This window comes from Camelus dromedarius, chromosome 11, assembly GCF_036321535.1.
Source record: "Camelus dromedarius isolate mCamDro1 chromosome 11, mCamDro1.pat, whole genome shotgun sequence".
Lineage (NCBI taxonomy): Eukaryota > Metazoa > Chordata > Mammalia > Artiodactyla > Camelidae > Camelus > Camelus dromedarius.
In genome coordinates this window covers 38,292,749-38,310,067 of record NC_087446.1, presented here as the reverse complement: position 1 = coordinate 38,310,067, position 17,319 = coordinate 38,292,749, and the positions used below count along the sequence as shown (strand labels likewise).

The 17,319-nt window shown below is 37.4% G+C and overlaps 1 protein-coding gene across 2 annotated transcripts in view; it reads left to right on the top strand.

Annotated features, from left to right (window-relative positions):
* Window positions 1-17,319, top strand: part of ALDH1L2 (aldehyde dehydrogenase 1 family member L2) — a 70,023-nt gene that overhangs the window by 32,982 nt on the left and 19,722 nt on the right. Inside the window, exons 16-23 of one of the 2 annotated variants that reach the window (XR_010383196.1) lie at window positions 3,110-3,197; window positions 3,683-3,776; window positions 4,899-4,998; window positions 5,314-5,412; window positions 7,177-7,342; window positions 8,543-8,648; window positions 11,090-11,289; window positions 13,359-13,543. Coding sequence is in view for 1 of the 2 variants with exons in the window: in XM_031462875.2 (XP_031318735.1) it covers window positions 3,110-3,197; window positions 3,683-3,776; window positions 4,899-4,998; window positions 5,314-5,412; window positions 7,177-7,342; window positions 8,543-8,648; window positions 11,090-11,289; window positions 13,359-13,414 (909 nt within the window). In the remaining variant the exon portion in view is untranslated. Of the gene's footprint in view, window positions 1-3,109; window positions 3,198-3,682; window positions 3,777-4,898; window positions 4,999-5,313; window positions 5,413-7,176; window positions 7,343-8,542; window positions 8,649-11,089; window positions 11,290-13,358; window positions 17,280-17,319 lie in introns of those variants that run through there. The other variant, XM_031462875.2, reaches the window with a different exon arrangement.

Here is a 17,319-nt window from a genome sequence, read left to right as displayed (position 1 = left end):
TCATTCAAACAGTGAAAGTACCATTATTCAGTCACATAACAAATGTTAATTATGTTTGGTTTATTTCACATCCTTCTCAGTTAAAATCTATAAACAGAAGCTCTACAATTTTCTATTCACAACTCAATGGATCTTCTTGCACATTCCGTTTTTGAGACCACATTAACCAAGTACTAATTTAAGACTTAGTCAGTGTTGGTTTTTAAGAGTGTAAAAATAGGAGTTTCATTTTGCTTCTGAGATATGTGTTGCTGTAACAGATGTTTAAAATGAGATCCATAATTATGCCACCTTTTGTGTAAAAAGAAAGGGAAAATAAGAAAATATGTACATGTTCATTTGAGCAAAAAGAAACATAGGAAGGATAAACCAGAGACTAATGAGACTGATTATCTACAAGACACGGGGAGAATGAGGTGGAAAGGACAGACTGGGGCGATGTGGGAGAACGACACTTCTCTGAATGTGCCTTTGTATAGTCCTCACTTTTGGAAGCATGTTTCCCATACTCAACAATGATAGCAATGGAACCAATAAAGAAAAGAAATACAGTCAACATAGATGGGGCAAAAACTGTAAAACTGAATACAAACCAAAAAATTAATTAAAGCATATTTCAAATGAATAATATCACCACACTGAGGACAGTGAGGAAGCACTAACCCAAGTAATTTTTGACTAATATTTGGACTGCATGTCCTCAGACTAGAGGCAAAAACACTGCAAATAAATACTGAAGTTAGCAGGCTTCTTTTTCATAGAAACAGGGCTTAATTCTCAAATTTCTGTACATTTTAGGGTAAATAAGTAAATATGTTGTGGCTATTGGGAGCTATGTTTCTCACTGTTGGAGAAGTACACATGTGAAAAAGGAGGAGAACAGGATGAGCCCTGAGATACTGGATGGAGGTATCAGTGTGAGCTCATGGGTTTTAGTACATTTAGAGAGCTAGATAAAGAAATGAGTATCGGAATATGTGGGGATAGAAAGATCTGTGTACCTCTATGCAAACATCTGTTTCGCAGCCCTGTCCACTGAGAGGGCCTAGAAGCAATGACACTTCAGTTGTGTCCAGATCTTTGTTTCTAAAATCTTCATATTTTTTTACTCATAACACTTTTGATACCAAACGGGTTTCGTTTTGTTTTCCTATACTAACCTGTTCCCTAATTTTCCAGACACCAACTGGGTATCCTACCATTCAGTTCAGTTCTGATGCTAACTACCTGGAGTTTCAGTACAGACCCCAAAGGTAAAGGGCTCAGGCCTGTAAGACTGCCCCCACTGTAGATGCCATTCATAAACCCTGGGCCTCCTGTGCTTCTGATCAACCAGCTATAAATTAGAGGTTCCTGTGATGCTCTCCTCAGATGAGATAATTTACTAGAATGACTCCCATTACTCTAGAAAGCATTTTACTTACTGTTACTGGTTTATTATAAAGGATATTATTACGAATACAAATGAACAGATGAAGAGATACATAAGGTAAGGTCTGGAAGGATCATGAGCACATGAGATCCTGTCCCCATGGATTTCGGCTGTGCCACCCTCCCATCACATGGATGCATCCACCAACCAGAGGCTCTCTGAACCCCACTATTGAACAGTTTTTATGGAAATTTCATTTTCATAGGCATGATTGATTGAATCATTGGCTGTTGGTGATGGAACTCAACCTCCCTCCCCTCTTCCCTAGCTTGGGGCTGAAAGTTCCAAATCTCTAATCATAGCCTGGTATTTCTGGTGACCAGATTCCATCCTGAAACTACCTAGGGTCTCCCAGCAACCACTCATCTCATTAGTATATGAAAGACATTTTTCACTTGAGCTTCCAAGGTTTTGGGAACTGTGTGCCAGGACCCAGAGACAAAGACCAAATATATACTTCTCATTATAGCACAGTTTTAAAATACTGTTCTGCACTGAAAGGAACCTGGGTGGCTTAGGATCAGGGTGAATACAAACTGTTCCTGAAACATCTTGTTGGGCCAAAAAGCAAGGAAATGCTCAAAGAATGATTGGGGCTCCCATCAGCCAAATCTGGAACAATCTGAACATCAAAAGAAGTAACAGTGGTAAAAGATAACCATTTGAATAAAGTAAGAATCAATGAGTTCACACTGATGTTTATTAATTAAAGAGAAGGGAAAGCTCTTGGAATGGAAAGCCAACTAATACATGTAGAAGGTATGATGGAATTAGAAAATCACCATTTAGCAACCATCATAGTAATTGATTCAGACAGGAATCATCAGTGCATACTAATACTAGTAGAAGTTTGAAGAGTAACTGAATACCTATGTATTCTCAAAGTATCTCCCTAAAAATATTTATTAATTACCAAGTGAAAACAGTAACTTACAGTGATGAAATCTGGCTGATCACCTTTACCAGATGATCAAAGCTAACATTTCCAATATTGGGACTATCTGACAGCATGTTCCTCTTGATTTGATGCACTGAGAAGAACCCAGCATCACTCCTGTGGTCTGCTTGCCAAAAGTACATAGCCTGAATCTAATCATAAGGAAACAGCAGGCAAATCCAGATGAAAGGACATTGTACAAAACAACTGGCCTGTGTTTATCAAAAATGTCAGTGTAATGATATATAAAAGAAAGCTCAGAAAGTCTTCCAGAGTAAAGGAGACTATAGATGTGTTAACTAAATGCAATGCGTGACCTTGGATTTTCTTTTTCTATAAAGCACATTATAGGGACCGTTGGAGAAAACTGAGTAAGGGGTGTAAATTAGGTATTCTACCAGTTATAAATTTCCTTATATGAAACAATCCTTTAGTTTTTAAGAAATGTACACAAATGTATTTAGAGGTAGTGTCTTCATCTTATTCTTTAAACAGCTCAAAAACGTACACAGAGAGAGGATAAAGCAAATGTAATAAAATGTTAACATTTGAGGAATCTGTGTGATGGATACATAAGAATTCTTTGTACTATTTTTTGCAATTTTGCTGTAAGTTGAAATCATGTCAAAATAAAAGAAAAAGTAAAATGAACTCTAGTGCAGCCGTAAAGGGAAAGCTGGGATTGGTCCAAAGGACAAGACAGCATCTGAAGAAGGTAACTGGGGTCTGCTTCTGCTCAGGTCACGCCCTTGACTGCTTTGAAGTTTGCAGAGCTCTCAGCTAAAGCAGGCTTTCCAAAGGGGGTAATCAACATCATTCCAGGTTCAGGTAAGCCAACAAATGACCCACTTGCTGGAACTAATGAATGGTACAAGGGTAGCTGAATGACTGTTTTTCCCACTGGAGTCTTGTCTCGACTTATAACTATATTAAAACTAAATACAGCTTACCAAACAGTTAAGTATAAAAATATTTACCATGTGCTAAAATCTTAAAGTGGAAATACAATGGTGGGTGAGTAGGGTTGGAGGGGCAGAAATTGTACAACATTGTAAAACTACCTTAAGGTGGCCAAATTCAATTTTTTAAATTGCTTCAGAAGATTAAAAAACCAAGGCTTACCCATCTTTTTGAGGGCTGACAGTTGCCTGGAGGATACTATTTAGATTTTTGTCACTTTGTTATTAATACAGAAAATGTAAAACTAAGATATAAATGAGAGTTTGGAAATCTACTTCAGTGAATTCAAAGCCACCTTCACCATAAGAACTTGAGTAATGTTTTAATTCATATTTTATTCCATGACTCCACAGGTGGCATAGCAGGACAGCGCCTATCTGAACATCCTGATATCCGCAAACTTGGTTTCACTGGTTCCACTCTGATTGGCAAACAGATCATGAAGAGGTATTGGTTTTAGTGTGGATTTGCTAGAAATCCTGTCAAAGCTGGTTTTTGGCTTTGTTTCTGCTTTTTTTAAAGGGAGAAAATCCACATCAAATTTAGAAGAGAAATCAATTTATCACAGCAGGGTACTGAAATGTTGGAATACAGTAGAATACTTTCCAAAGTGTAAAGCCCAATGTCAGCAAAACCAGATGCATGTTAAAATTCTGCAGGCTTCTGGGAGCTTTACCGATACAGCGCAAAACATTTTCTGTACTAAAGTTGTGCTCCAAATTTTTTTTGGAGCACAAATAAGAAACTGAAAAGACATATAAATGACAACTCTGGATTATTTATAAAATGAATTCCTAAAAAGCAGTAACATTAGTTCAAAAAATGCAAACCATCTAAATGTCCAAAATAAGGCAGTGGTTAAAGTATGTCAACAGAACAGAATACAGTGTAGTCATATTCATGGAGAATTTTAATGACATTGCTGTGTTGTTAAATGGTAAATGGAAAGAAAAATAAAGTACAAAATTGAACATGTTGGGTAACCCTATGTTAAATAATGCAAAGGCTGTCCTTGGACACAGACCAGAAATAAGTGTATCAAAATATAAAAATGATCTTTGAGCCATTGAATGGAATTTTATTTTTTTCTTTTCTTTTTTCTGAATTTTTGAGAGTATTTTAAAAATGCTTCAAATAACAGTACTTTTTGTAAGAAGGGAGAAATAAACTGTATACTTCTAAAACTTGATATTTTTCCCCCAGTGCTCCAGTAATCTGGTTAAAAGTTAAATTCTTTGCCAGGTCTTTATGTAACCAAAATTCTTATACCTAAAGAGTCCAAATTTACCTATGAGGATATCTAATCCTTTGACCACAGAATTTTAAAAGAGACAAGTTTTTATTACAGAAGTTTTTATTCTAATATACACAAAGCTCACAGAATAGCATAATGAACTCCCCTGTGCTCATCACCTAGCTTCAGCAATTACCACCATTCAGCCATTCATGTTTTGTCTTTGAATAAGTTTCTTAAAATATCTGAGGCTCTGTTATGTTTTCCTTGCCAAGTAATAATTATAGAGAGGGACCGATAGACAAAAAACTCATATCCCATTTATTTTTCTCTAGCTGTGCTGTAAGCAACTTGAAGAAAGTTTCGCTTGAACTTGGTGGCAAATCCCCACTTATAATATTCAATGACTGTGAACTTGACAAGGCTGTGCGAATGGTAAGAGTGGTCAAGTCCAACTAAACAGGTGCCTACTTATGAGACAGACTTCACCTTGTTTATCAAGAATCTTAAAATGAGGTTTGGTTTTCTCTAATCATAAATAGAAGCCATCCTCTTTATGCTTAGATTTGGGACTGCTCAGAGTACTTACTTTTAAAAATAACGTCTTTATAATTAAAGGTGTTTTTTAAAACTTGGGGGGCAGTTTTTACAAACTGATGTAGAGAGCACCTAATTTTCAGTGTGTGCAATTTTATGACAATCTTGACTTCCCCAGTAATGTTAACAATATTGTCTCCTTTGCTGCTGAAGGGCATGGGAGCAGTATTTTTCAACAAAGGAGAGAACTGTATTGCAGCTGGACGGTTGTTCGTGGAGGAATCCATCCACGATGAATTTGTGACAAAAGTGGTAAGCGTCTTCAGATTTACTCTAGAAGTTGTATAGAAATTTTCTTTACTTTACAAGTACTTATGGGGTTATTAATGAATTTGTAGATGCAATAATAATACTACAGTTACATATTTTAGAAACAAGACAATCCTTATCTTTTAGAGCCACTTTCTGACATATTTGCAGATTAAATTATGATATCTCGACTTTGCTTCACAATAACCCAAGAGGGAAGGAAGTAAATGGGGGAATAAATTGGTCATGAGTTGGAAATTATTGAAGCTTCTGATGGATACGTGGAGTTTTATTATATTATATGTCTACTTTTATGTGTTTATAATTTTTCACAATAAAAAGTTATGTCTATTTTTAAAAACCTATTTTTAAAAATGTATACTTAAGAGCTGTTATTACCTATATCTTGTTCTGCATTATAGTATATTAGATCTTTGATATTTGTGGGAGATATATGCCTGGATTTGTATAAATCCCTAAACTGACTATGAGAGAGATACCACTGGATCCTTACGAATACTCAATTTACAGTTAACATGACAGCATATAGTTTCCTCTAGAAAAATAAATAGATAAGTAAATAAACACCCCCCAGTACTTTGGTCATGATTTCCTAAATATGAACTATTTATAACTATTTATAAAACTATTAAGATGAATTCTATGGCTAAAATAAACTCTAAAGCATACTACATTATATCATTATTATGGTAATAGTAATCATGAATTTGTCTCTGTTTGAAAAACCAGCACCCAGCTTTTTTCCTTCAGAGCCAATTTCCCCCAGCCCGCCCTCAAGAAGCAAAGGCATCTTTCCTGATGAGAGTGGGAAGCAAGGAAGTCATATGGAGAGGCAGATGCTGGGCAGTGTGTCTGCCTCATGAACATCCCTGTAATCCAGTTTTGTGCCTCAGTAAAATACAGGCTACAGCACTACATGTCATGGGCTCTCACAACTATAGCTTGTTGAAATTTCAAATGCTGAGACCAGAATTTATGGTATCAGTCCATCAACAAACATGTTTTGTACATATACAATTTATATTCATTCCTTTGTTCATCAGCTATTTCTTGAGCACTTACTGAGGGATTATTGCGAGACCTAAATTCAAATTCATGGCCCTGGGGGGTCATGGTAACTCCCATCCTTTATTCTTACTATAATCAGATTTAACATCAGAAATGCAGAAATAGATTAAGATAACCAAGGAGCACATGTCAGTGATGAACACTGCGATAAAGATGGTTTCTCATGAGGACATTCTAGTGATTTCCCTGGTGTGGCTGTATTGTGAGAATTCCACAAGGGCAGTCTGCCACATTTGGGAGAGAAAAAAGATAACAATGTAGCCATTTTAGAAATGATTTTGTTATGAAAAGTGTAAGTATGCTGTATTAAAAATTCTAGAACGTGAGGTTTGCTATTTTAATGGATTAATATTCAGGATAATTTTAATATAGTGTTTGTAGCTTATGTTCTGTAAAACCTCAGTGATTAAAAGTTGGGGCTTTCAAATTAGGAAAACTTTACAGTATTTAGTGGTTGTGTGCCCTTGGGCAAGTCAGTTAGCCTCTCTGATCCTTGGTTTCTTCATACGTAAGATGAAAATAATAAATATCTACCTCCAATGCTACTGTGAAGACTAAATGAGAACACATCTTTTAACAGCTTAGTAGAACACCCACCACACAGTAGAAGCTCAGTCAAATGTATCTATTATTATTATTAAACAATCAATTGTGTTTTGTGAACTGGGTGACATACAGGTAGAAGAAATTAAAAAGATGAAAATTGGTGATCCACTTGACAGATCTACTGATCACGGGCCCCAAAATCATAAGGCCCATCTGGAAAAGCTTCTGCAGTACTGTGAAGCTGGAGTGAGAGAGGGGGCCACCTTAGTGTATGGAGGAAGACAAGTTCAAAGGCCAGGTAAGATCACCTCCCTAGGAGGTGTACGGGGAGCCTGGCTTCTTAAATTGGAATAAATGGGAACAGTTTTCACTGCAGCACCATGTTGCCTCAAAAGTAAATAGTGGCATTTATATATGATCAGAAGAATTACTTTCTAGATCCTGCTTGGCCACTTATAAGCTGTGATACCTTAGACAACACAGTTTTTCTGAGCCTGAGTTGTAAAATGGGGTGAAATAGGCACGTCCTGCTTTACAAGGCTGTAAAAATCAAATAAAATGGATGTGCACTTAGCTGCACAGTAAACAAGTGTAATGGATAACAGCATTATTCAGGAGCTGCTGGTTTTCATTCCTGGAATTGTGAGATTTAATTTTAGCCAGCTTAGCCTGGGAGGATTCATTCCTGTTGTCTAAAGCAGTACTTGTTACAGCAGCATGTGAATGGCTCAGTGTCATGATACCCAAAAGGAGAGAAAAATAACAACAGCAAACCTCATTTTTTTTAATTGTTGTAGATAGATTGTGCACCAACACGTCATTCTGAAAATTGGTAATTAGAAGGGAAAAAAAAATCCAACGTTTAAGCTGTGTATTGTGTATGAAATCTATTTCTCGGTAACCATGTAGCTAACAAAGGAGACTTTTTTTTTGGCAGAAGAATCTCTACTAATTAATGTAGAAAAATTATAGAATAGAAAAATCACTGCTTGGTATGCCCTAAATTGAGTGAAATAATTGAGTCAGGCAATGATCATCAATGGAGGCTAAAGTTATTTAGGTGAATGGTTGATGGGGCCCAGGGTATTAGCATTAATTTTGTTCTGTGGGATGATGTATTGTGGTGTATAATAAAATGTCATTTTTTTTTACAAATTTGTACTAAAAAACTTGGAGTATAAATTATAATCTCTGGAATTTGCTTTAAACTATTTCAGTAGGGAAAAAATGAATCAAATACAGCAAAATGTGCATAAATACTCATTTTACTATTCATTAGATTATCTTCTCTGCTTTTACATTTGTTTGAAATTTTTGTAATAAGGAATTTAAAAAAAGAAGAACCTAAGAATGCTAACGCCAAATAGGAAGATGAAACTCTTCTTGGTTTTACAGACCCAGAAGGGAAGAAAAAAATTTATAATGTAATTAAATGAGAGAACTATTCATTGAAAAGTTACCCTATAATTGATGTTATTTTCTTCTGTTTCTCAAACAGGCTTTTTTATGGAACCTACTGTGTTCACAGATGTGGAAGACCACATGTATCTTGCCAAAGAGGAATCCTTTGGGCCCATTATGGTCATTTCTAAATTTCAAAATGGGTATGTTCTTCAGGCACAATTTAACCAGACTGACTAGAGACATTTTTTTTCTTCTGCCATTGTGCTATATACAGAGCATAAAAATCAATAAGCATGTAATTCTCTACCAGAAGAATAATTAACTTAAATAATTAGAAGAGAATGCTAACTAATGTAGATTGTAGTATATTTTCTTAGCTTAAATTAATGGCTAACATTATAGGGTATTAGCTGACTAAGTTTTAGTTTTGTATATTCAGCATTTGAAATGTCTCTGGAATAAGGTAAATGAGAATAACAGAACTAGTTTTCGTATTTACTTTTCTAGGGAAGGCAGCATTAATGAAATCTGATTTTCCCAAAGAAAGACTGCTTTCTTTACAGGAGATCATGCTCCCAAAAGCCTAATACTCAACTCTTTGTAGAAATGTCCACAATCAGCATATAATCAACTGAAAATGACATACTGGCTTGTTATGTTACCTGAAACTTTCCAAAGCATTTAGCATATCAAAGAGGGCATTACCGTAACTGAGCTCATATCAGAATATTTAATATAGTAAGTAGACTTTCATGGTATACTGTACCCAGTTCAGAATTCTGGCTTTAGTTTTCCTTTAACTAATGAGAAGGATTTAAAAACAGAGTATGGAGTTCAGAAGGGCTTCTTGGGCTTTGATAGACTTATTATAAGAGACTCTTGGGGACACTAAGCTGTCGCGAGTAAGCTTTTGACTTACTGACCCAAGGATGCCCTGTTACCCTCTTTTCCTTATAAATTCCCCCATAGGATAGCCTTTGTGTTAAACATGTAGATATTAGAATATAGGGTTTAGGGGGTATAAGCCTAGATAAGTCACAGTTCCTGTCCTCAAGGAGCTCGCCATCTAATAGGGGAGACAGATAGGGGGCAGAGGGTATAAGGTGGGAGGCGCAGGGGGTAGAGTCTGCAGTAACTCCCTTTATGGGCTTGGGCCACTTAATTCCTCTGCTAAGTTTCTCTATTTATGAAATTGGGTTATTAATAGTATCTACTTTTTTGGGTCATTCTAAGCATTAAATAAGTCAAGTGTTTGCTTTTGGTGCTGTTGCAATCATGCTTGTGAAGCTGTCATCTCAATAGTTCTCAGTGGGCAGTGGCCTACAGCCATCTTTCAGCCTTAGTCCAGTCTATATAATTTGGAGTGCACTCAAATGCAATGCACCCAGAAGTATGAGAGTTTTAGCAGAGCCTCAGTCCACTCCTAGTTGGATTCCACATTTCTCATGAGAGTTGAAAATTGTGTATAATCAAGATGATCTTTGAAAATCTGTTGGGAAGGTACCACAATGAAGCCTGTGCTGTTTCTCAAAGAATTCAGCACAACTGTTTTCCTCCAGTTTTGGAACAGAAATCCTATTTTTTTTTGCCAGAGCCCCAGATGAAACCTTGGTTTGCATTTACTGGCCATGTTGTAGAAATTCATGCATTTTTAAACATTAGGATGACACTCATAAAGGTGAGATACTCACACTACGCCAGGCACGTAACTGGACCCAGCAAAGAGAAGAGCAGGTTCCCATCTGCACTTGGGCAAGCACGTGTACTGAGTCAGAAGGCAGGGGAGTCCTCAGCCTGATTGAAGGGATTATTTTACTATCCTTTTATTGAATTAGCATATTAGTTGAGTTCACTCTCATTTGATGATGCAACAGCCTCGTATAAAGAAAAATAAGATGTTATCCCTGCCCTCAGGGAGCTTCCAGTCTGGCTGGAAGGTGAACCACAGATGCACAAAAAGTTAAACCAAAATAGTGAGCTGGAGAGATACATGCTTCTGATCATAACAGGCTTTTACCAAGCATTTCCAGTTTTCCAGACACTGTTAGCTAATTTAATCCTCACGACAAATGAGACATGTACTATTATCATTATTTCCACTTTTTGTAAGAATAAAGAAAAGCATGGGAGATTAAGTCATTTGCCCAAGGTCACCCAGGCAGTCTGGCTGCAGAGCCTTCTCATGGGGCGCCTACACTCACTCTACCGGCTAAACAGTGGCACTTGTGGGAACTGGGAAGGCTTCAAGTTGAGGCATCGGATAAACCTTGAACTGTGTATAAAATCTGGATAGATGGAGGGACATGGGGGCACTCTGAGAACATATCCAGAAGTGGAAGTCAAGGGAGAGAAGCAATGGGGTAGTCATGAAGGAGAACCCATGAAGAAGTTTAAAAAGATGACTTCAGATTTTTTAAAGGTGTTGCATGCTACATAGAAAAATGTAATAGTAGGGTTGTAATATTTCACTGGGAGTTTCTTTTGGTGTAAGCCTGGACTATATCCTTTATAAAAACGTAAGCACATGGGCAGTAACGTTTTCCTATTTCTAGCATGGAGGGGGAAAATAGCAGGACCTAAAATGCAAGTGTTTTGCTTTACAATTAATGAAGTTTTATGTCTTCCTAAAAACATCTTGTAGGGACATCGATGGAGTGTTGCAGCGAGCCAATAACACAGAGTACGGTTTGGCCTCGGGGGTTTTTACAGGAGACATAAATAAAGCTATGTATGTGAGTGAAAAACTAGAGGCAGGAACTGTTTTTATTAACACCTACAACAAGACGGATGTGGCAGCCCCTTTTGGTGGATTTAAACAGTCTGGCTTTGGAAAAGACTTAGGTATGCCTTCCTTTTCTACTGCATGTCACCTTTGTTGCCACATCAGAGTAGTCTGCTTCATGCTTCATTCAACACTGGTGTGTTGCTTCGAAGGGCATTTCCTATGTAGCAGTTGGATCTGGGTTTTCAAGGGTACTAATTTTTTTAAAATGTTATAACATTTTTATTGAACATATGTACATACGGAAAAGTATACAAATTGTGTGGGAAAGTGTTTCTTTCTAAAAGGAGAAGATTAATGTTGAAAAGAAAACCCTGACAGTATCTTTTAGGTAAACTATGTTTGGGGTTTTTGACCTGACATTCAGCATGAACTTGTTTTAGATTTCCTGGGACCAAGTGGTACCAAGAAAGGAAAATGGGTAGAAGGCAGTAACCAGGTAGCTCCAAGAATAAACCCTGTCTCTGAGCCGCTTGGCAGTCTTTCAGAGTCAGCCCTGAAACTGGCAGGGCCTTCTGGGCATTTGGGAACTAGAGTTAGAGTTTGTAGAAAGCCCAAAATGTAATTCACTGGGCAGTGACACTGTCACATTTCCAGTAATAGCTACTCAGAACACTAGATACACCAGGCCCTGTTCTAACTACTTTCTCTGTAATGGCATGAGCAGTTCTCACAGTAGCCATGGGAGCATGTGCCATTATTGTCGTCATTTTACAGCTGAGGAAAATGGGGCTCAGAGAGGTTGGATAACTTGCCCAAAGTCAGACAGACAGCCACTGGCCCTGCAGCCCATGTTCTTAGGCCCCAAAGTCTGGCATATTGTTTCAAAAATTGAAATATTTGCCATTTACCAAAATTATAGTCTGCTAACATAAATTTGGTTAATTTGGGGTATTTTTACATTTTCTCTTTCCTGATGACTTTTGGCAGTGTATTTGCAACAATAAAAGTAGGTCTCCATTTAAATTCTAGGGTAAAGTCTTTTTTTTTTTCTTTCATGTTTTCAATCTGGCTTTCTTTCCTGGATCCAAAACACAGTGGGAGATTTTCTTAGGGAAATTATTATTATGAAGTGAGAGAACAGTGTTCCACTTGTCTTTTGATAGGGAATAATCAACTCACTTCATGTCTGTTTTATTATAAAACAGTAACTTTACCTAACAGTTTCTTCCTTTCCTAATTTGAAACGCTCTTAGCTCAGTGGTTCCCAGATGCATCATTGGATTAGAATCACCTGAGAGCTTGAAAAAATGCAAAGATGCTGATTTAATTGGTCTGGGTGTGACCTGGGATCAGGAATTTTCAAACCTCCCTATGGTGATACTAATTTAAGGTTAAGGACCCTGGGTTTAGCTCAGCTTGCCGTATCATACACTCATTAGTTTCACCTGTAGTATTCATGCTCTTTAACTGCTGTAGAAATGCATGAGTGTGCTAGCTCAAAATCGCAACAGCGTAGAAACAGACAGACCTACTTATTTTTCGCCTGGATATGCCCTCTGTGTTTCTAACATACGACATAAATTGGGAAAACTGCATTTTTCTTATCTTTAAAATAAGATGAGAACAACTGATCTTAAGCTTTTCTTTCTGCTGCTCTATTCAGCTTAATTTACTGTAACCTGAAGGACCATACCCTGATCACTTCTATTCAGCCTAAATGGGCAAAGGATAGCAAAGGAGAGTTTTGTCAGCAAGATGGGAAATAAAGGAGAAGGGTTTGGGGAGGAGACTGGCAAGCCAGCACTCTGGTCCTTAGAAGGCCTGGGAGCTGGCCAAAGCCTTATCCACAGAGGTGGCCCTTGCCCACCGGCATCTTCTGAGAATGTTTAAAAATACATAATCTTGGGGCCCACTCTGGACTTAACTGAATCAGAATCTGCAGTTTCACAAGATCCTCAGGTGATTCACATGAAGTGTAAAGTCTGAATTACCTCCCCCACCCAAAAAAAAGATTTAAAAAAAATTTTTTAAGGAAAAAAAAAAAGAAATGTAAAGTTTGAGAAGCACTGGCCTTGGCCCCATTCTGTTTGCTTAGTGACTGATCATGTCTACACTTGTGTCCGAGATCTGGGGACATCACATCCACCTGTCAACATGGTCCATCAACTGCTTGTCTCTTCCCTAGGTGAGGAAGCTCTAAACGAATACCTCAAAACCAAGACTGTGACGCTGGAGTATTAGAGCAATGCCGTCGTCAGGAAGCTCTCAGCAGACAACCCAGCTCCTCAACTCTCGACATGAAGCCGGGGTGTGCTGAGGTCTGCGGTAACAGCCATCAGCCAGAAAATACGCACATGGACCATGAAGAAGGTCAGGCCACATATCTAAGCATTTACACGTGTGCCTGGGTATTTTCTAATATCCTTTTATATCTTAAAATGATTTGCAGTTGGGTTTTAACTATGTTTATACCACACATATTTCTGTAAAATACCAAACTGCTTTTTCCCCCTACCAAGACTAACCACTCATGAAAATGTCAATATCATGCAGTTATAATACAGAAGGTGCATTTTTTGAACCCCTGTATCATATTTATAGGTTTTAACCTCTGAACCAGGCATATGGGGTTATTAAAAAGGTTTTCTATAGCTTTGCTCTGAAGGAACAGTATATCCTGTAAGGAATGTGAAGGAAGGTTTTTGTTTTGTTGGATTTTTTGGAAATAAGATACATCTTTGTGCCTTTGATGTTCTATTTTCAACCCACTGTGATGAGTGACCAATCCAGAAACAGTTCTTGTGTACCTACTATGTCCTGAGGAGTATACAGAATTTAATGACATGATCTTTGGTCCCAAATAGTTTAATTCTAGTCAATAGCTTTTAAAGTGAATTTTATAGTATAATATATTATAAAGTAAATAGCTTTTGGGGGCTGATCTTTGTTCATATCATACCATCTTACTATCTATATGACTTTGGGAAACTTATGCAACTTCTCTGAGCCTCAGTTTCCTTATATGTACAATGGGGACAGAAATGTCTCCCTGAGGAGCCTTATTATGAGAATTCAATGCAATAATCTAAGTAAAGCACCTTGCACTGTGCTTTTTTATGGTAAATATTCAATAAAAGTTAACTGCTCCCCTATCCCCATTTTTAAAATAGAGTGAGGTATATTAATTCAGTGAATTAATTCCCATACAACCCTTTTCAGTAGTCATCGATTCCTGTGCTCCTTTCTCATCCCTTGTCTGAGCCAGTGCCCAATACGGCAGCACTGGAAAATGCCACGGAATGAAAAATGACAATGGTCCAAGGAAAAGGGTGCTTTTCTTTCTGCAGCTCATTCGTCCTTCTAGGACATTTGGTTTTCCATTTTTCTACCTATTGGTTCTGCCTCTCACTGGCTGTGTGATCTTTGGCAGATTATTTACCGAGTATCTCAAAGCCCAGCCTTGGAATCTATAAATAGGGATAAAGTCCCTATCTCATTAGTTATTGTAATGACCCAGTGGGATAATATACATAAAATAATGCACTTAACAAGGTATTTGGACCATAGTGCACACTCAAGAAATAGGAATTATTAAAATCCATGCAGTAATCACATAATTAATTGCCCACTGTCAGACAAAAATAGTGAGGTGGGTAAATTCTAACCATCTGTGTATGACTAGAAAAAAGTGAGCTCCTGAATTGAAAAGCCTCCAGAAGCTGGTCGGAGCAATTAACTTCCATTAGTCCTCCTTGTAAAGTAAAATGTCAGTAAACATTTCTATCTCTTTGGCTTTGAAGAAGCCCTTAGGGACTACTTGTTACTTTGGAAACTCAGCAGCTTAACATAAGAGGAGTATAGGGGATCAGTCATCAATAAACAATAACCAAATCAAGCGCAGAAAACATTCAGAAGGAATACCCATTATGATCCCGACATGATCAGTAGAGCACGTTTTGCCTGTCAGTGTGTTTTTTATTATGCGACCACTCATTCGCCATCAGAGCTTGGCACAGGTGAAATTCTAAATTTGGACCCCGTTGGGTCCAAACTGACAGTTCATATTTGCATAAAATGACAAAGTTCTTATTATAAAGGAACCACTTTTTTAAATGTAGTGTTTTAACTGATTGCATGTGATTCATCACTTTACCAAATATTGTAAGGACAGATAAAATGGCGAATGAATGCCCGTTTATAATAATAAATAAATAAAATGCCCGTTTCTTCTAGACTGAATTTTACCGCAGCAGCAGTGCTTTTAATCTTTGGGACAGAAACCTCTTTGAGAATCCAATAAAAGCTGTGGCTCCCTTCTGTTCCAAATATACACGTACATACCTGATTCTAGTCACAGACCTCCTGAGACCCATGCTTGAGCTCCAGATTAAGAACTCCTTTTTCCATAGTGAGTTCTAAAGTTCTTAGGGGCTTTTTTTCTATCTGACTGCTGACCAGAATCAAAGGCTCCATGGAATTTATAAAATTACCACTGAATTTGAATTGGAACATAATGATCCACAGCCCACTAGATGATTTAATTAACACACTGACTAAATTATCACCGTTTCTTCGTGAACGTTAGCTTCATGAACAGGTGCTTGTTTTGTTCAATGCTGTATCTCCAGTGTCTAATACATAGGAAGAGCTCAATAAATATTTGCTTTCAAATGAAAGAGGTTAAGTAACCTGCCCAAATCACACAGCTGTTAAGTGGCAGAACAGGCACTCAAGCAAGGAAGCTATAGTCTTAACCAAGCTAAGATGCTGTTATCAAATGCCTAAATCAGGTCCTGAGTAGTGAATAGGACCACATGTCAAATATCCATCAAACTAAAAAGCTAGCAGAGTGGATACTAACTGCAAGAGCTTTTGTGGAAATGACTAGAGACAGGATGAAGCAGCAAACAAGTTCCCCCGTACCTACCTGCTAAGAAAATAAAAGCTATCAAGGGAAACCTGGGCTACAAGTAGGTTATCAGCCATGAGACATGCTGGATAGGGTGGGTTATTATTATTATTACTATATGCAAATAATACCCAAGGGGATTTTTTAAAATGATTCAGTAACACCTAATTTTGTAAGAATAATAAAATGGGAAAGTAAGATTAAACCATAAACTTTCCATAAATAACCAGATGATATTTGAGATTGTTCAAGATATTTTCAATGAATGTATATACTTTTTTATAGAACTAGTATAATACTATACATAACTTTACCTGCTTTTTTCCGTTAACAATATGTAAGCATCTTTCTATGTCAGTAAACACACCTCTGCATATGGCTTTAATTCAACTTGTTCTCTATTGTTGGACATTTATATTTTTATCTTTTTTTGCTATTTTAAATGTCACAATCAATCTTGTGAACACAACTGTATTTGCTTACCTAGAATAAATTCCTAGAGGTAGAATCTCTGATTCAAAGGACATAGCAATCTATAAACTCACCAATAGTTTCTCCAGTTTTTTTGCCACCGCTGTGTATTATTCTATTTTAAACTGAAGTATAGTCGATTTACAATGTTGTGTTATTTTCTGGTGTACTATTATTCTTACAGCATCATAATACCTCACACTCATCAAGCACTGTTCTAAGCATGTGATGTATATTAACTCATTAGCTTCTTCCCAAACCCCACGAGAGAGATACCGTTATCCCCATTTTACAAATGGGAAAAATAAGGTAAGTGGCTGGGCTGGGCTGGATCTAGCATTAGAGCCTGTGCCTGTGGCAGAGTGACTAGCAGGCCCTCAAGGGCTAGGTGTGGCTAACTGAACTTAAAGCTTGGCTCCACCGCTTACCTACTGTGAGACTTTACTACAGTTATCTGATGCTATAACTCTGTTGTTTGCTTCTCTTTGCTATCCTTGGTGTGCTGACTGAACCCTCAAGAGCGGCTCCATTTTGTCCACTAGGTTGGAGTTCCAGGAATCACATCCAGTCATAAGATACCCAGTCCTTTCCTTCAAAAGAAAGGAATCATCTCTTTATGTACTTCCTTACTGGCAAGGGTTCTCCATGAACAAATGGAGGGGACTCAACCACACAGAGATTCCAACATTAAACTTTTGGTAAAAGCCTACCAATCAGTAAGCCAAATGATCGTAAACTTGTCCTTTTTTTCTTCAGGATTATGAAC